The sequence below is a fragment of the Erythrolamprus reginae genome, chromosome 1, assembly GCF_031021105.1.
Source record: "Erythrolamprus reginae isolate rEryReg1 chromosome 1, rEryReg1.hap1, whole genome shotgun sequence".
Classification (NCBI taxonomy): domain Eukaryota; kingdom Metazoa; phylum Chordata; class Lepidosauria; order Squamata; family Dipsadidae; genus Erythrolamprus; species Erythrolamprus reginae.
Genome location: NC_091950.1, coordinates 298,798,424 through 298,819,323, shown reverse-complemented (window position 1 = coordinate 298,819,323; position 20,900 = coordinate 298,798,424). Strand labels below are relative to the sequence as shown.

The 20,900-nt window shown below is 38.3% G+C and overlaps 1 protein-coding gene across 5 annotated transcripts in view; it reads left to right on the top strand.

Moving 5' to 3' along the window:
* Positions 1-20,900, top strand: part of AK9 (adenylate kinase 9) — an 87,895-nt gene that overhangs the window by 44,981 nt on the left and 22,014 nt on the right. For 4 of the 5 annotated variants that reach the window (XR_011557404.1, XM_070733332.1, XM_070733331.1 and 1 more), the window contains 8 exons: positions 494-700; positions 5,387-5,523; positions 7,284-7,496; positions 9,341-9,616; positions 11,588-11,709; positions 16,481-16,700; positions 17,897-17,959; positions 20,333-20,536. Coding sequence is in view for 4 of the 5 variants with exons in the window: in XM_070733332.1 (XP_070589433.1) it covers positions 494-700; positions 5,387-5,523; positions 7,284-7,496; positions 9,341-9,616; positions 11,588-11,709; positions 16,481-16,700; positions 17,897-17,959; positions 20,333-20,536 (1,442 nt within the window). In the remaining variant the exon portion in view is untranslated. The remainder of the gene's footprint in view (positions 1-493; positions 701-5,386; positions 5,524-7,283; positions 7,497-9,340; positions 9,617-11,587; positions 11,710-16,480; positions 16,701-17,896; positions 17,960-20,332; positions 20,537-20,900) is intronic. The other variant, XM_070733333.1, reaches the window with a different exon arrangement.

The window sequence follows — 20,900 nt, the reverse complement described above, 5'->3', positions numbered from 1 at the left end:
CATGAGTGATGTCAAATTGGCCACACTCACTCAATAAAATGCCCCCCACCTAACCATGCCCACAGAACCAAAAAACCCCAATTAGAACCTATTACTATCCAATTCTAATTCTTTCTTAAAAATGTAGAGTTGAAACAAACTTTGATTGTGTGCCCTGTCCCAGTTTAAAGTTGTGCTTATGTCCTTGTTAGAATGCTTCATTCTTTCTACATCCAATTGTTCACTTTTCTTGCAGTAGTTTCATTAGCACATTGAGCTGCTAGAGGAATTTCATTTGTTAAGTATTTCTCCCTCCCCCTTTCAGATTTTTGAACTTCTGCAGAAGTCCTCACAGGTCTATTTAGTTTGCCGATCCTCCTCCTTCTGAAGTCTTCCATGGTAGCTCCATAAGAACTGGACACAGTAGCAAAAAGAAAGTCCTGCCAGCACACATAAGAGAGCATCTTATTGTTACTACAAAATTGTTTCCTAAAATGCAGCTTGATTTGTTTAGGAGTCACGATGCCTGAGTATCCTGAAGATGGTTTTCCAGATGTACCAGAAATGGAGCCATTTAAAAACCAGCTCGTCCAGTTCCAGACTAACTGGCAAAAATTAGAGGCACATATTTCAGAATCACTTTTGCTCCAGATTACTGAATTGGAGATTGAAGGGCAGACTCCAGAAATTCTACTTAGTAAGAATGTGCAAGCTATGCGACGTAAGTAATTCCCATTCACTGTTCCTTCAAACTTTCGGGTAGTTTTTGGTCTTTGTTTTAGTAACAATTTCTTCAAGTATAAATAAAGTTGGTTAAAGCAAGCTTGTACAAATTATGAGCTTATTTATTTTATTTTGTTTGTTTGTTTGTTTGTTTGTTTATTGATTGATTGATTGGATTTCTATGCCACCCCTCTCCGTAGACTTGGGGCGGCTGACAACAGTAATAAAAACAGCATATAACAATCCAATATTAAAATAGTTAAAAACCCTTATTATAAAACCAAATATACATACAGACATACCATGCATAAAATTGTAAAGGCCTAGGGGGAAAGAGTATCTCAGTTCCCCCATGCCTGGCGGCAGAGGTGGGTTTTAAGAAGCTTACGAAAGGCAAGGAGGAGCTACTTCTTAAGAGGCAAATAATGTCTTACAATTGCGGTCCACAACATAGTAATAAACAATAAGTGCAAGAGAAATCATTTGAAATTAATATTTAACATTCTATAAACCTTTAATTGGTTTAATAAAAAGGCTGTTTAATATGAATGCACTGTCCCGAATAATCAATATGACTTCTTTTACTCATATTTGAAAAAAAGTATTCATGTATTAAAATAGAACATTTAAAAAACTTTTTTTAATAGACTGCCAGCAGAAGAATAGAAGGAAATAGAAAAGTGTTCTTACTGTTTGATTATGAAATTGAAGGCAATGTTGACCAAGCTGGGCTGGCTTCATCTAGAGATAAATGAACAAAACAGGACTTAATTTTACTTCTGGAAAATCCAAGGATGCTATTACCGTAATTATAGTTTATTTGAAGAGAATGAATGAAGGGAAGGAGACCTGCTTTTCAAATATGATGTTTTTTCCTGCTGAATTATCTCTTAGAATCAAGTACAGTACTGTACTGTACTAGTTATGAATATGAATATGGACTTGAAGCTCCTGCTTAAACAGTAGATGTCTACTGTAGCCAGGAACTCTGCACAAATCCATCTGGTAACCAGTTGCATCCTTCCTGAATCGGGTTTTTCAGAGAGTGACCTCTGTTACTTCTTGACTTGACTATTGCAATGCTCTCTACATGTAGCTGCCTTAAAAACATCCTAGAGGCTTCAATGGGTCCAGAATGTGGCCCTCTCGAATGAGGTTATTGCCAATTTATAATTGACCCCAGTAGTGTTATTTAGAAGACCTTAACTCATCACTCAGGATGCTGGTGAAGGAGAGAGAGATCCCTCGCTTCACCACATTTGCCATAGGTTTTATTTTTTTATATTTTTTTATATTATTTTATTAATAATATTTTTTCTTTCTTTGAATGTTATGAGTCACCAAGAGTCATAAGCTGCATATAAAAATATGAAAAGGAACACGAAAAAATTGCAAAATACCAGGACTTAAAAACCAAAATTCAACAATTATGGCACAGACCAGAAGTGGTAATTCCAGTGGTGGTTGGAAAGCACTGGAATTAAATTTAAAACAGCTCAAAACTGACAAAATCACAATCAGTCAAATACAGAAAGCCATACTGCTCAGTTCCGCACATATACTTCAAAAATATATTACAATGTCCTAAGCCCCTGAGTGGGGCTCGACTAGTAATTAATGCCAAATCTGATGAAACAACTGGCCGCTGTGATACAATTCTAGATAATAATAATAATAATAATAATAATAATAATAATAATAATACCAACAAACAATATCTGCCTATCCTAGGTCCCTGGGAAGGACTTGATAGGCTGATAAAAAAAAGCCAACTGCAACCTAAATATCTAGCTGACTGCAACCAACCATTAATAATAATTATTATCTGTTTCAAATATCAGGGATTATAGTTATGGATTGACCCATTCTCCTGAATATTTAAAGTTATCAGAGCTAGTAATTATAATATTGCTACACTTTATGACAATGACCTACATGTTTTTAAAGAAAGAATTTGGTGTATACAGGAAATATGGAATGATATTAGAAGGGATAGAGAAAATCAGTTCATAGCTACACATATTGAATTGGGGTGTTTGTGATTTTTTAACAGGAGGTTCTGGTTCAAAGCTTTCATGATTTATAATGATGATAAACAGAAACTATCCAAACTGATTTTATTCTGCACAATATGGATTCAAAATAAATAGTGTGCTGTATTAAATGAATGAAATCATGAACCTTCATTTCCTGAATATTTATTTTATTTATTTAATTGGATTTATATGCCGCCCCTCTCCGAGGACTTGGGGTGGCTCACAGCATGTACAGAAAAACAGGAAACAATAATAACAATCTAATTCAGCGTTTCCCAACCGGTGTGCCGCGGCACACTAGTGTGCCGCGAGACACAGTCAGGTGTGCCGCCAAGCTTCAGCTGGGCGGGGCGCTGCCGGTGCCTCCGAGCTCCCACTCGCAGCTGTCCCCCGGTTCCTGCCCGTTGCCGCAGTTTCTGGCGCTCTCCTGCTGGGCCCCAAAGAAGGAAGGCAGGAAAAAGGAGAGCGAGTGGGAGCTCGGAGGCACCGGCAGCGCCCCGCCCAGCTGGAGTTTCCTGGCGTCGGCGGCAAGTGTCCTTTGGGCCCGGCGGGAGGGCACTGGCGGTGGGAGTGGGAGCGGGAGCGTGCCGGCTGCAGCGGCCCCAGGCGGTCGTGGGGAGATGGAGGCGGCGAGAGGGAGCATCAGCGCCACCCCTCTACGAGCAGCAAGACCCTCAGCGACGGGGCACGCCGTTTCCCTTTCGGCTCCGTCGCTGAGGCTTTTGCTGCTCGTGGAAGGGAAGGCGCCGATGCCCAAAGCCTCAGCGACGTTTGGCTGCCGGGGGGGTGGGGAGGAGAAAATCCTCCCCCCCCTCCAGGAGCAGCAAAAGCCTAAGTGACGGATCGCGCCGTTTCCCTTTCGGCTCCGTTGCTGAGGCTTTTGCTGCTCGTGGAAGGGAAGGCGCCGATGCCCAAAGCCTCGGCGACGTTTGGCTGCCGGGGGGGTGGGGAGGAGAAAATCCTCCCCCCCCCCTCCAGGAGCAGCAAAAGCCTAAGTGACGGATCGCGCTGTTTCCCTTTCGGCTCCGTCGCTGAGGCTTTTGCTGCTCCTGGAGGGGGGGTTGGCGGTGCCGATGCCAAATGCTTTCCCTCCGCGGTGGGGGGTGGAGGGCAGCCGCAGTCAGCCCCAGGAGACAAAGAGGGAATGAGAGAAAGGAAAGAGACAGAAAGGGAGGGAGAGAAAGAACAAGTGAGAGATAGAAAGGATAGAGAGAAAGGGAATGAGAGAAAGGAAAGAGAGAGAAAGGGAGGGAGAGAAGGAATGAGGGAAAAAGGGAGGAAGAGAGAGAAATTAGAAACATGAGAGAGAAAAGGGGGAAAGACAGGAGAAGTACCCAGAAATGAGACAGTAGTATAAATTTCAGGAGGGATGATTGATGATTGACTGTACAGGTATTTATAAGGGGATGTTACATGGGATTGTATATATGAGGGGGTTATTTATGTATGTATGTATGTATGTATGTATTTATTTATTTATTTATTTATTTATTTATTTATTTATTTATTTGTGTCATTTTGGTTGGTGGTGTGCCCCAGGATTTTATAAATGTAAAAAATGTGCCGCGGCTCAAAAAAGGTTGAAAATCACTGATCTAATTGTACCTTAAAAAACAATCTTAAAATTCTAATTAAAAACTATCAATATCATTCATTCAGCAGTCAAACTAAGCATTCATCGGTCAGGGGGGAAGGTCTAAAGAACCCCAGGCTTGGCGGCAAAGATGAGTTTTTAAACTTTTTCGGAAGGCAAGGAGAGTGGGGGCAGTACGAATATCTGGGGGGAGCTGATTCCAGAGGGCTGGGGCCCCCACAAAGAAGGCTCTTCCCGTAGGTCCCGCCAGCCAACATTATTTGGTCAACGGGACCCTAAGAAGACCAACTCTGTGGGACCTCACCAGTCGCTGGGATTCGTGCGGCAGAAGGCGGTCTCGGAGATAATCTGGTCCTGTGCCATGTAGGGCTTTATAGATCATAACCAACACTTTGAATTGTGTCCAGAAACAAATTGGTAGCCAATGCAGTATATATTTATGTGGGCTTTTAATTTTAAATCTTAGGATTCAACAATTGTTGTGAGCCGCTCCGAGTCCTCGGAGAGGGGCGGCATACAAATCTAACAAATTATTATTATTATTATTATTATTATTATTATTATTATTATTATTATTACTGTATTATTCAGAGGCTGACACCTAATTTACAAGAATATGGAACTATAACAGGTGGTGGTGACAATTGATAGAAGACGGTCTCTTACATATCTGTAAATGGTGGAACTTATGTCATGTCACCAGATTTTTCTTTTCATTATAGCATTACTTTGATTAGGAGTACATAGTTATGAGCACCAGGATATTCTTTATGAACCACTGATTTCAACAATCTTGTATTTGTACACTTACACATCAATCTGATGTGTTAGAACTCTAGTTTTTAGCATGCTTTGCCAACTTTTCATGATGGCTAGGAATTTGTGAATTAGAATTCTAATACATTTCTGGAATACCAGAATAGAATATGATCAATCTTTCATGACCATATAGCATTCCATGCAAATTCATATTTTATCTCTGGTCCTACATGTGCAATATTTTTATTTTTATTTTTAAAAAAAACATGGCCTGAAAAGTGACTGTCTCCTACAGAAAGTTTTAAATATCATGGCTGGGAATTAACACCTGAAGATGATGATGAAGAACAAGAAGATTTGCAGGCTGAAGCAGAGGCACAGGCAGAAGAAGAAGAAGAAGAGGGTGATGAAGAGGAAGAAGAAGAGGAGGAAGTAAACTCTAGTTCTCAACTTGATAGATTATTTTAAACTGTAATTTACTGAATGACATGTTATGCAAAATAAAAGGTTATATACAGGTAACTTCAACTTTATAAAAAGAGTATACCTTCAAGAATGCAATGAAAGGCCAGCTAGTTTTTTGCATATATGCAAACTCGACTAAAGAAGTCTATGCACAACCCCTACTTTGTGGAATCCTGCCAGGTTAAGTACTCTCTCTGATCCTGTTTAACATGTACAGTATATGAAGCCTTAGGGGAAAGTCCTCTATTGCCAGGGGACAAAGCTGCTGATGTCTTCTTTTGGTATTTGGAGGCTGTTTATTTTATTTATTTTTCTTTTATTTATTTATTTTTGTCAAGCATATATACGATTACAGTAACAGTATAAACGTGTATACGTGAGAGACTTTTGAGTACATGGGAACATTAGGACAGGGACGGTAGACACCCTTGGGAATGGGGTGAGGTCAACAGTATACAATCTAAGGTTAAAGTTTTGGGGATATGGGGAAATTTGGGCTGGGAAACATCAGGCTACAGCAAGACTAAGTAGGCTTGGGTTTTGGGACCTCTGTGAACTTAGATAGATGAAGTGAAATTGCCACAAACAAACCTCATGCATGACTTGGAGTCCTTTTGGACACATTTATTTATTTATTTATTTATTTATTTATTTATTTATTTACTTATTTACTTATTTACTTATTTACTTATTTACACTTACTTACTTACATACTTACTTACTTACTTACTTACTTACTTACTTACTTACTTACATACATACATACTTACTTACCTACCTACCTACCTACCTACTTTATTTATTGATTGATTTATCTATCTATCTATCTATCTATCTATCTATCTATCTATCTATCTATCTATCTATCTATTTATTGGATTTTTATGCCGCCCCTCTCCGGAGACTCGGGGCGGCTAACAGCAATAATAAGACAGCGTATAATAATAATCCAATACTAAAAACAATTAAAACCCATTATAACAAAAAACCAAACATACATACAGACATACCATGCATAAAATTGTGAAGGCCTAGGGGGAATGGGTATCTCAATTCCCCCATGCCTGGTGGCAGAGGTGGGTTTTAAGTAGCTTATGAAGGCAAGGAGGGTGGGGGCAATTCTAATCTCTGGGGGGAGTTGGTTCCAGAGGGCCGGGGCCACCACAGAGAAGGCTCTTCCCCTGGGTCCCTCCAAGCGGCATTGTTTAGTTGACGGGACCCGGAGAAGACCCACTCTGTGGGACCTAACTGGTCGCTGGGATTCGTGCAGCAGAAGGTGGTCCCTGAGATAATCTGGTCTGGTGCCATGAAGGGCTTTATAGGTCATAACCAACATGCTCATGACTTCTTTCTCCCACCTCCTTATTCCCTGTCTACACTCTCAGACTGGCTATGTCCTAAGCAATGGAGGGTTTTTTTTAAATTGTTTGTTCATTAGATTAAATCTAACCTTAGATCCAGTCATCTTAATTTATTCCCCAACAACCATTTTATGAGAGAGGTGGGGCTGAGAGACAGAGTGATTGATCAATGTCACCCAACAGGTTTCGATGCCTGCGGGTGGAATTGAATCTGGGTTCCTCATTGCTTGTTCAGCACCTTAACCAAGTAGAAAATGGATCTGCAGCTCTGACTTAGCTAGTTCTGGGCCAATATGTTAGATTAAATTCAGATTCTTTAAAGTATTAATGTAAGTAATCTTATCAAAAATATTTTGCTGCTTTAAGGATGAAGAAAAAATTGCTGAGAGGAAGAGACACATGGGAGATACCAAGAATTTTTGTCCAGTGATTCTGAAGGAAAACTTTATCCTTTATCCAGGAAATTCTGAAAATGGAGCTAAATATCGAGAAAAATACTATTATTTTTCAACTCCAGAAAACAGAGATAAATTTCTAGAAAATCCTGAGGAGTATGTTTCTCACAATGAGCCATTAAAAGTATGTCGATCTTACGTATAGGAACTACAGTATAAGACTTAACACTGATTGAGATTCCAATATTTTTCAAATATATATCTGCATGTACACATTTGTGTTTATCTCTGCTTAATAGTGTGGTATTTTAACAGCATGGCAATGGTGAATATAATAGGTAATGACATTCAGGTTCCTCCATGAAAAAATGGATTCATTGACTGTGTATCTACATTATATAACAAAAATTGTTTCCGCACATTTTTCTGGATTGATTAGAAGTTGCAAAAGCAACTTGGGTCTGAATATTACTTTATATGTTGAATTAGAGGTTATTTCTGAGCAAGAGGAGGTCTAGAACTCAATATTGAAGTGCAGCTGTCACAAGATGCTGTTAGCTCTGATGGGTAGAGAAGGAAAAAATGTCAGTCCATGTATTAATATCAGAATAACAGAGTTGGAAGGGACCTTGGAGGTCTTCTAATGCAACCCTCTGCTCAGGAGGGTAGGAAACCCTGTACCATTTCAGACAAACAGTTATCCAATCTCTTATTTAAAACCTTCAGTATTGGAGCACTTGCAACTTCTGGAGGCAAGTCGCAAATCAAATTTAGTTAAATAGATGTTTCATTCTGTCTACCTGTCAGGATCAGCATTGTCTTCTTTGTTTGACAATGGCTCTGGAGCTCACTATTCTATACTTCTGCCTCTATATTACTTAAATGAATAACAATTCAGTATATCAATAAAACCAGTTTTGAATTCCAGTTCCAAACACTGCTTGCTAGCACGATTGGTAATGCTAGGGATTGTAAACTTAAAATATTTGATAGCTAACAGTTTCCATCCTTCCTTTAAAATACACATTTTCATTTTGTAAATTAGGAAAAGTCTTATCTGAGACACATCCATATAGTTTTCTAACAAAAATAGTTTATTGTTTCTGTCTTCTGGGATTTGTTTTCAAGTTCACAGTTTTGACTCTAGCTCTGGAAATTTCTGATGGTCTCTCATCTAATTTTCTTTTAGTTTTTTGAGATCATACAAAGTTAGCTGGATATTTCCACGTAATACAGCTGGGTTGCTTACTTATTTATTGTTTTTTAAACTGCTAAGGCTATGCAGTGCTACAGGTTTGATTCCATAGAGATGCTTTGAAATGTACAGCATCTGAGTAGGACAGCTGCCATGGAGCATACTTTCTATATGTAATTCTGTTGCTCATGATGAAGTATTTACTATTAGTCAATAATATGTTTTAAAATATGGATCTTCCGCCCAGAGGTGGGTTCCACTTAACTTCCTACTAGTTTGCATCTCAACGGAAGTGAGCATTTTGCACGTGTCGCTTCGTGCTTGTTTTGTGCACGCGCGCATGTATGTATTTATTTATTTATTGGATTTGTATGCCGCCCCTCTCCGCAGACTCGGGGCGGCTAACAACAATGATAAAAAACAACATGTAACAATCCAATTTAATAAAACAACTAAAAACCATTATTATAAAAACCAAACATACCATGCATAACTTGTAATGCATCCCCATCACATTATACAAAACACCCAGAAATGATCCTCTGGGCACGTGCAGAAGGCTTTGTGCATGGACAGAGAGTTTTTTGCAAGTCGCAGCGACCGGAGGACCAGTTTGGAAGTGTGAACCACCAGTCATCACTGGTGGTAAATTTCCACTACCGGTTCTAATGAACCAGTCCAAACCAGAATCAACCCACTGCTGCTTCTGCCTAATGTTTCTCAAAAAGGTTTTTCTTAGAAATATTTACTCAATAATCTTATTGATCAAGACTTTCTCTTTTTCAAAAACGTATATAAACTTATATAATTATATTCACCCATTTCCTTTTCAGGCTCCTCCTATAAGAATATGTTTGTTGGGACCACATGGAACGGGTAAAACAGTCTGTGCCCGGTGGTTAGCAGACAAGCTAAATATTTTTCATATTCAATTTGAAGAACGCTTGCAAGAATTGATCATGCTCAAAACAGGAAAAAGAGTTGGACCTGAAGAAGAGGAGGAAGAAGAGGAAGGTGAGGGAACACAAGAAATGGGAGAATCCACTATTCCCGAAAGTTCACCTGAATTTGAATTTGAGAGTGAAGAGGAAAGTAAGCACATTCCTGAGGTAATCAAGCTATTATATATATTCCTTGTTAGCTTCCTCCAAAGTGAAAAATGAGTTTCCATCAAAGAAAGCTATGATGGAAAATGCCAATATTGTTAATGGAAAGAAGACAAGAAGACAATCCTACTTTTTAGCTCATATTTAACCACCCTATTGCACCAGTTGGGCTAAAGAAGACATCACTCATTTCTGATTCTTATTTTAATAATGTTAACTTAGCATCTATTCACTTTATACACCAACTGACTCCATATTTATTTATTTTATTTATTATTTATTTATTTATTGGATTTCTATGCTGCCCCTCTCCGAAGACTCAGGGTGGCTTACAACATGTAGAAAAACAGTAATTACAACAAAATCAATCCAATTAAATTAAAATTACAAAGCAATCTAAAATCCCCTAAGTAAATTAAAAATCCATCATACCCATTCGTACAGCAATCATCGAATCAATTTTAAAATAAATGTTAAACATTCTGGAGATCACGATGGCTGTTGCCTCTTCATTTATAAATACACCTGGAACTTGCATTTTTAGGACAATTCTTTTTATTAATATACCGGTATATATATTTATATATATAAACATTGGCACAGCAAAAGGCATAGAAGGCTTATTCCCATTCAACCATTGAACAAGTGTTGATCCACATGAATTACAGCATACGTGTGCCGCCCAGTTTTTGTCCTGGTCTCCTATTTTGCAACTGAAATACAACTTGTAGGTTTTCTTGAACATGGCTATCATCCTTTGTTTTGGGGGTGAAAAAGTAACTTCATTGCAAATATAACAAAAATTATCACCCTTATTTAAACAGGTTTGAGGCATAACTAAATTTACTAGCATAAAACGATGTTTAAAGATGCTATCTAACTCACCAAGAACAGATAATGTCTTTTATAGAATTTGGTGACAAAATATTAGCTAATGTTGCATCATCTTGGTACACGTGGCAGTTTTCTATTGGTCACCAATACTGACTATGTAATCTATGGTGTAAGTTGCATCATGTATTTTATAAACCTTACTTCATTAGTTGATGGCTTATATCATGAAAACTAGATCCAATATACATTTTTAAAGGTTATTTTTATTTTTAGCACCCCAAAATTATGTAATAACAGTTGTTTTCATGCTCACAACTTTTTACCTGTAGAACAGTGATTGCATGATCATGGGCTTGCATCCGATTTTATGAGCTTTTTTTACAGGGGTTGTTAAGAAAACCCAGCAATCATTAAATGAACATAGCATTTGGAAGGAAAAAATAGTGGCCATTAAGTGAACCCATTGTTCACTATGGGACATTTTCCCCCCAAGAAATTGGGAATAGATTCTGGTTTCTGGCAAAAATGTTGTAAACATCCCATGCCATAAACCCATGGGATGCTGTAAATGGCTATAAATGCAGATCAGTTGCTGATTACCAAAATGCAATTCACGCTTATGACCATTGCAGCATCCCCATGGTCATGTGATCGGAATTCAGGCACTTCTCAACTGACTCATATTTATGACAGTTGCAATGTCTGGAGGTCACGTGATCATCTTTTACAACTTTCTGACAAGCAAAGTCGATGGAAAAGCCAGATTCACTTAGCAACCACGTTACTAGCTTAACAACTATAGCGAGTCATTCTCTTGCTTAACAACACAAATGTTGGGCTCAATTGTGGTCGTAAGTTGAGAACTATTTATTTCTTTATAGATAGTAATATCATTAGTGCAGACTAAATATACACTTGTTCCATGAATGCATTTCTGAGAAATGAAATAAATACATTCCATACAAATTATCTAGTTTTGTGGCACATAGAATATTGTGTTTTATAACTATATACTGTAACTATGTAATTAATTAACTTATGAAAATAAAACTTTCAATTATGTAAAATTATTAATCAAAGTTCTTAATTACATTACTACATTAGATAATTATTTTTCATGTATTTTGATCACTTTAACAGAAAGAGCCGCTGTTAACAGATGAGGAAGAAGCAATCAAGGCCAATATATTAGAAAATGAACCAATTCCCATGGAAGTTCTTGATAACATTGTTCCTGATTGGTGGATGAAGGAGCCATTTCGGTAACTTTAAAAAAAAATAATCTCACTTTTTTCTTCTGTATAGCATTTAGATTCCAGCAGAAAATATCAATCATATTATGTGTCCAATATTTCACATAGAGTACTTCTCCATATGTAATCAATCCTACAATTCTATAAAGAAGCAACTACCTACCGATACTTTCACAATTAAATAATGTTAATAAGTCCTGTAAGACAAGAGCAAATATAGATTTGTTTTAACCCTGACTTTTTAAAAAAACAATCCAGAGGTGTCCTGGAAACAAAACAAAAAAGGTCATGTAGCCAACTTCAAAAACCGCTACAAAAATGTATGCCACCAAATAAAGAGAGAATGCTTCAATTACCACAGCAAACAAGAGGAAAACCTCCTGCGCACCAAATCCAACTGTGCCTTTGACAACTTTGTAAATAACAAACTCAAGAACTCAAGAGCCATCCACTAAAAGGACACAACAACAAACAATGCTACCATGAATCAGCCAAAGCTAACCTCTTCAACACATTGTTTGGCTCAGTCTTTGTAAACAGCAACAGCTCATCCCCAAAATTCCCTAATCGCATCTCAAACACAATGACTTAACACAAATAGACTTGACAGAAGACAATGTTGAAAAAGCACTACGCAACCTTAAACCTTCTCTATCAATTGGGCCTGATGGTCTATGTGCACACTTCCTTAAAAAAGATCTCAACAGCCATAGCCGAACCACTAAGCATAATCTTTAAAAAATCATTCAGGACCAGTTCACTACCAAAGCTATGGTCACAAGCAACTCTCATCCCCATCTTCAAAAAAGGAGATCCCAATCTAGTTGAAAACTACAGACAAATCTCTCTATGCTGCATCACATGCAAAGTCTTGGAATAATCATAAACCAATCAATTATCCTCCACCTAGTCCCCAAAACTAATAACCTACTCTCTAACCAACAATTTGGTTTCAGAAAAAAAATATCTTGCATCTTCTTCACTGCAAAAACATATAGACTACACACAGTGATGGGCTACCAAAATTTTTACTACCACACTGTGGATGTGGCTTATGCATTTTGTTTCAACATCTTTCAGTGCAAATTGGGTGCTCTGGGGTGGAACTCCAAATTTTGCTACCAGTACTGTGTTCCTGACCGTACCCATAGGAGCCCATCACTGTCTACACATCTTGATCGGGGCAAATCAATAGATGCAATTTATATTGATTTCTGTAAAACCTTCGACTCAGTGGTTTATGACAAACTATTTCTAAAACTGAAATCCTATGGCATCTCAGGATCCTTACATGGCTGGATAACTTGTTCTTTTTAAACAGACAACAAGTTTTCAAAATAGGGAATGCCATAACTAATCCTGTTCCGGTTAACAGCGGCGCACTCCAAGGCAGCGTACTAGGACCAACACTCTTCATACGCTACATAAATGACCTTTACGATCACATTACAAGCAACTGTGTTCTCTTTGCCGATGTTGTAAAATTTTTCAATATCACCAATAACACAGCTACTCTCCAAAAGGACCTTGACTTTGTTTCTGAATGTTCAAAGATCTGACAACTCCAAATCTCAACCAAAAAATGCTTTGTCCTACACATTGGCAAAAAGAATCAGAACATCAAATACAAGCTGAATAAACAAGACCTTCCAGACAACCCTCACTCTGTAAAAGACCTTGGAATAATTATATCAAATGATCTAAGTACAAAAGCCCACTGCAACAACATCGTCAAAAAGGCTAATCCTACGTAGCTTCTGCTCCAGTAATCTCACACTACTAACCAGAGCATACAAAATTTTCACCACACGAAGCCTTGAATACAGCTCATCTGTCTGTAACCCATACTGCATTTCAGACATAAACACTTTAGAAAATGTCCAGAGATACTTTGCTAGAAGAGTCCTCCACTCTTCCACTCGCAACAGAATACCCTACACAACTAGACTTATAATCCTAGGTTTAGAAAGCTTAGGACTACATTGCCTGAAACATGACCTAAGCATAGCCCATAAAATTATCTGCTACAAGGTCCTTCCTGTTAACGACAACTTCAGCTTCAATCACAAAAACACACAAGCACAACAGATACAAATTTAAAGTAAACTCGACTGCAGGAAATACGACTTTAGTAACCAAGTAGTTGATGCATGGAACTTACTACCTGACTCTGTAGTATCATCACCTAACCCCCCAAACTTTACCCTTAAACTATCCACTGTTGACCTCTCCCGATTCCTAAGAAGTCAAAACACTGCATCGAAACACGGGCACACCTGCATCTCCGAGTGCAATTCTGCTACTGGCACAGGTGCAGTACAGAATTGTGCTGGACTCTGCTAGCACTCAGAGCCAAGGGGGTGAGCACACAAAACTGTTCCACCCTAGCAGCCCACCTCTGGTATCATGTATATAAATATTGTTATATCTTTGTATACCATCAATACGTACTTGACAAAACAAATAAAATAAAATAGGAAATAAAAATAAACCAACAAGGCCATTACAGCTTGTAGCCAATTCATGGTTTGTACCTTGCTTTCTTCTTCCAATGCAGGAATTTTTAAAGAAGCATTTTAAAAAGCTCATTAAGCCTCGATTAAGCTTACAACAAGCTATGGATGAAATAAGAAAGAATACATAAACTAACAAGTTAATATTCTTGCTTTATTGCCAGAACTAACCCATCGTGTATTTCTTGTGATAGGTTCAGGGTACAGACATAAACTTCAAACAAAAATAAGTTGCTTTTATATTGATTGCAGTATATTAAATATAATTTTTTTGTCCATGCACTTTCTCTACTAACCAGCGCTATGGCATTTCTCAGCCCTCTGATATTTGACAATAGAAGAATTCTAGGGAAAAAGAAAAATCAATTACAACCTTCTGCTTTGAGAAAAAAACCTCACAGACTGGTGAAGAGAGCTAATCCCTAAATGTTGCTTTGCAAAGCTAATCGTATCCATTTCCCTCACACTTTTCACAAGAAATGTTTGCACCCCCTATTATCCTTGCCTTTCTCTCAGAATCTTTTGCTCAGTGTGATGCCCCAAAATAGACAGTTTCTGAAATCATTTGGCAATAAAGATTTTATTTGATGCAACTAAAATTGTTACCAATTCTGATACTCTAAACCAGGCTATGATAATGCATGTTTATTTTATTTATTTGTTTGTTTGTTTTGTCCAATACACAATAATACACGATGAGGGTTATAGAGAATATAATCAGGTAGAATGTATTAAAGGGGGAATAGAGGAGAAAATAAAGGAGTGAAATATAACTATGAGAGAATAGCAGAAAAAGATACAGGTATAGAAGAGAAGATATGTGAGATATAGGAAAGACAATAGGACAAGGGACGGTAAACACTCTGGTGCACTTATGTACACCCCTTACTGACCTCTTAGGGACTTGGTGAGGTCAACCGTGGATAGTCTAAGGGTAAAGTGTTGGGGGTTAGGGGATGATACTACAGAGTCCAGTAGTGAATGCCATGCTTTGACAACTCGATTACTAAAGTTGTATTTTTTACAGTCAAGTTTGGAGCGATTAATATTACACTTGTATCTGTTGTGGGCTCTTGTGTTGTTGTGGTTGAAGCTGAAGTAGTCTTTGACAGGCAGGACATTGCAGCATATAATCTTGTGGGCAATACTTAGATCATGTTTGAGGCGTCTTAGGTCTAAGCTTTCTAGACCCAGGTTTGTAAGTCTAGTTTCGTAGGGTGTTCTGTTATCTCATGCATTATCATAAGCCAGTGATGGTGAACCTTTCTTTGCCCAGTGCCAAAAAGGTGTGTGCGCAGGTGATAGTGCATGCACCTATGCCCACATCCATAATGCAATAACTTCACCCTATGCATCCAGTGCACAACCCCCTCCGCACTGCCCCACCCCCGCACATACACAGAGGCCTCACTGACACCTCTGGACTTCTGGTAGGCCTCTTGGTCCTTTTTTCACTCTCCCCAGACTTTAGGAAAAGCTTTAGAGCCTGTAGAGGGCGAAAAAGAGGCCCATGTTCAGAAAATGACCTTCCAATAGGCTCATTGGGTCCATTTTTCACCCTCCACAGGCTCCAGAGACTTTCCTAAAGTCTGGGGAGGTTGAAAATGGCCTCCTCCATCCTATAGAAGGCCAAAAATCAGCTAGTCAGCACCCACATGGGCGCTGGAGCTGACATTATTATTATTATTTATTTATTATTATTATTTATTTTTTATTATTATTTATTAAATTTGTATGCCACCCCTCTCCGTAGACTCGGGGTGGCTCACAACAATAGTGGAAAACAATGTACAATACAAATCTAATATTTTAAAAAATAAAAACCCATAATTTAAAAAACATACACACAACATACCATACATAAACTACATAGGCCTGGGTAAGATATCTCAGTTCCCCCATGCCTGATGGCATAAGGGCAAAGCCTCCTGTGCTCTCAGATATGGCTCTGTGTGCCACTTGTTCGCCAGCACAGTCATTGTTTAGCAGGTTTCTTAAACATTCTAGCCTATTCCAAAGCAACGAACAGATTAATTTCTGCTTTATTACAAATAGAATTTTCATCAAAATTTTGTTTTTCCAAATGGGACACCATTTCCGCAAATTAAATAAAACTGTGCTCCACATCCCTGATGTGTTCTCCCATTAGCTTTACCCACAAAACAGTATGATATTTTTCTCATCATTTGATTTAAAAAACCCCAAGCAAACTAAACTCCCAAGGAATAATGACAACTTTTTCCCCTCCAAATATTGTTTCCATTTAGTTCTACTGGGTTTATACTAGATGGTTTTCCACGGATAGGAGACGAGGTCCTGTACTTAGGAGAACGTTCACTTTTTCCGGATATTGTAGTTTGTCTTGAAGCTGAGGAAGATGATATTTCTGATCGGCTTCTTATGAAACAAGTACAAAAATGGAAAGATAAACGAAATAAGAAGTTGGAAAAGAAGCAGCAGATTAAAGAAACGAAGGCAAAAGTGAGAGTAAGTATTATGGGTATTAATTATATAATTCAAGAACAGATAACATTTTTAATGATAGAGACTACTTTTTTAAAAACTAGCCAAGTTGGTTATTTGGAGTAGACCAGTTGAAAACTAGCATAGTAGATATTCTGGTTGGATAGTACACTGTCTAAATATTTTAGCAGATCTAGCACTGAGGATTGAGTTGTTTGAGCTAAATGATATCTGAGGTCGCTTTCTGTTATGTGTGATCCACGGCCAGGTCAGTTAGTGACAGATTCTGAGGAGGTTGAACAAGGCCCATCTTGGTACCCTAGGCCGATGTTCTTACCAGCTGAATCAGAGAGTGAGAGTGAGGGAGAGCTGGAACCAGAGGAACCTGAGGAGGAACCTCCAGAGACTGTAAATACCCCAATGCTGGTAATGTCTAACTCAGAGCAGGAGGGGGACATTGGAGACCAAGAGCCCCTCTTAGATGCCCGAATCAAAAGGTTCCGAAGCAGACATGAATATTTGTATGGGAAAAGTTCTAGAAAGTGAGTCTATGGACAAAATCTAGAGTGTATATTTCTAGGGGATAGTTGACTACAACCAGACAATATAAAGGGAGATTTTCTGAGTAAAAGAGACGTGGTGTTACAACGTTCGTAATGGTGGCAGTCCTAGATTTGAGGATACAGAATTGCCATGCTGGCAATCTGCTATTCTCCCCCTAAAATCCATCAGGCAGAGATGCAGCTGGGGGGGAGTAAGACTTGGAGAATTGTAAGTGTGGGTATGTGTGACTAAAGAATCCTTATCACTGAGGAATGATAATTAGTTTGGACTCTTTTATCTCTTAGCAAATTTATCATGGAGAACTGCCAAGATAAACTCAAAGGCTTGCATTTGTTTGTATAAATCCTGTTTTCTATATAAAAAAGTGTTCTTTGAAATATCAGCACGTGGATTCTTCCTTTGTTCTGATTTGCGTGGGCTAGAGCAGAACACTTCCCAATCTATAATTTAAGATTAATTTATCAGATCATCTTTATATATCGTGCTGGATTTACTACATTATTTTTGGCTCAATTTTTTAATGAATTGAGGAAGGTTCTTTTAATGAATTGTGCTTAGCTTTATTATCAAGGGTTAATTGGAAAAAAATGAGATTTAATATTAGTAGATTGGTTAGAAATAATGTAAATATGTACATTAGGATATTTTATTAACAGGAAGAACAAATTTCTAGAAGACGGGCAGAGCTTCTAATTGAACAAACGAAAAGGAAATTAGAGGTAAGACTGATAAGGCAAAATTAAATTTCATAAATCCTATTTTTAAACATTGTTTTGAACTAATTTTATAGGAATTTATAAAATGACTAGTATTTGGACTGTGCTGGACTTGAACAGAAAAGAAATAGCTAAAAGATTATGGAACATTTTTGTCTAAATTGGCTGGTAGGGAATAAGTACAGTGATACCTCATCTTACGAACCCCTTGTCATACAAACTTTTCGAGATACGAACTCGGGGTTTAAGATTTTTTTGCCTCTTCTTCCGAACTATTTTCACCTTACGAACCCACCGCCGCTGCTGGGATTCCCTGCCTCCGGACTTCCATTGCCAGCCAAAGTACCCGTTTTTGGGCTGGTGGGATTCTCCTGAGGCTCCCCTCCATGGGAAACCCCACCTCTGGATATTGCGATGCTGCAGAGGAATCCCACTAGGGGAATCCCACCAGCACGAAAACCGGGCGCTTCGGCTGGCAACGGAAGTCCAGAGGTGGGGTTTCCCAGCGAGGGAAGCCTCAACAAAATCGCAGCATCGATGCGGACTTCCGTTGCCATTGAAGCGCCCATTTTTGCGATGCTGGGATTCTCCTGCAGCATCGCAAAAACACCGAAGTCTGGAGGTAGGTTTTTCCATGGGGGGGAGCCTCAGGGGAATCCCACCAGCGCAAAAACGGGCGCTTCGGCTGGCATAACGGGTGAATTTTGGGCTTGCATGCATTAATCGATTTTCCATTGATTCCTATGGGAAACATTGTTTCATCTTTCGAACTTTTCACCTTACGAACCTCGTCCTGGAACCAATTAAGTTCATAAGACAAGGTATCACTATACTTACCGTAAATGTTTTGCTTTGAGAGAATAATAATTAAGAAGCCTTTGTGTTTGTTTGCTTGTTTGTTTGTTTGTTTGTTTGTTTGTTTGTTTGTTGATTGATTGATCGATTGGATTGACCCACTGGGTTTATTTATATGGAAAAGAATCAGCTTATTTTGGCTTCATCTGTGTTAACAATAATAAGCAAGCAAAAATGAGTATGACATCATTCCAAAATTATTTTTGTCCAGAGGAGAAAAATTAGATGATCAGTAGGTTGGTCTAGACCCAGATTTCAAAAATTAGACATGTTGAAGCACAATTCTTTCTTTCCTTCCCCAAGTATTCTTATATTTCCTCCCCCCACAATTGTTACACAGTACTTTTGATTCCCCCCCCCCCAATTTATATACCTATTAGAAGCAATTTCTCTGATTTTGTTAAGGATCATCCTTTCTACTTCAATCCCACCACATACTATAACAGAAAAGTCTCTCCTGCAGCTTTAGGTTCTTGAAAATCTTGGGAGCAGCCCCAATGGACTCCCAAAATTATTATGAAACTATAATATTTAATAATACAGAAGGATAACTACCGGTATGTTAACAATGAATGAAGGTGAATATACCTGCCCCAGGATAATGTTGCAAGATCCAATCTGGGTTGATCACCGGGACCAGAGATTTTATATTACAAGATTTTGGACTCTTGCTGGAGTCCATCTTAGGGAACTTCTCATACCTTATATAATGGTGATGTACCCAGATTGGGTCCTGCTATATTAACAATGCTATATTTAATTTTAATGAAATATCAAGATTAGGAAATGAAATCAAATATTTATTTTCACCCTAGTCACATACACTACTTATTGTATTAAAGTGCCCATTGTGCCCCAAAGGACAAATGTGGATTCAGTCCAGGGATGGATTCTAACATACCTCATTGCCAGTTCACTTCCTCCTGCGCCAGATGGGCACGCCACATGGGTATACACATGCTTTGCATATCATCATCATCATCATCATCATCATAATATAATTTATTAGATTTGTATGCTGCCCCTCTCCGCAGACTCATGCATATGCAGTGCTGGAAAAAAAATTAAAAGGTGAAAATAAGATGGCAACACATGCGCAGTGCCAGAAACTTGGCTTCTGTGCATGTACAGAAAAAAAAACCCAGAAAAAAATAATTTAAAGAAAAAAATATTTTAAAAAAAATAAGATTGCGGCACAGGTGTAGACGGAACCGATTTTGTGACATCATAGTGACATCACCAGTGGTTTGCTACTGGTCCGAACCAGGAGGAACCCACCTCTGATTTAGTCCATAGAAAGGTTGAGTATCCTTGTCCTATTCTTGTTCCTCAACACTTTGTGTAGCATCAACATCTGTACATAAATTCAAAATGAGTTCAATCATATGGGAATTAAATTTCACCAGCTCTTGAGTTCCATATCTATCAATATTGCAACATTTCAGCAAACTATTGTTGCTGACAATACTTATTTCATGGAAGTCTTCAAAAATCATTCTACAGCAACATGCTTAATTTTAGAACGAGGCGAGGAAGCTTGAAGGTGAAGTTGAAGATGAAGAAGAGGAAGAAGAAGAAGATATTGAAGCTATTCTGGACGATGAGTTTCCAAAAGAAGAAGAGGAGGAAGAGGAGGAAGAGCAAGAGACTGAAGCTATTGAGCGTTTAAAGACTGAGATTGCAGAGAGATATGAAACAGATACTACAAATGTGCAAACTATGCAGGTATTTTCAGCATACTTAATTGATCTCTCTCCTGTCTTAACATTTGCCTGAACAGTTTAGAAATTTGCGTAACAGATGCCTCAGAAGAATTGGTCAGTAATATGTTACTTTGGAACATCAATAGTAGCTGTCCAGCAAAGTAAAGGAAATTAGTTAAAATTTGGGGTTTATCACAGGGAGCTTCTATTAAAAGCATTTGTGAGCAATCTTACTCCTCTTCTTAATCCAGAGAGCAATTCAGGAGTCAATCCATTAATCAGCTACTCTTTCTGCCATGATCTTCAGCTCTGCTCTTGGCAGAGCTGTCTTCAGTCCACTATGAATATTTTTATAAATCTTTACAAAAAATGAATATAACTGTGCA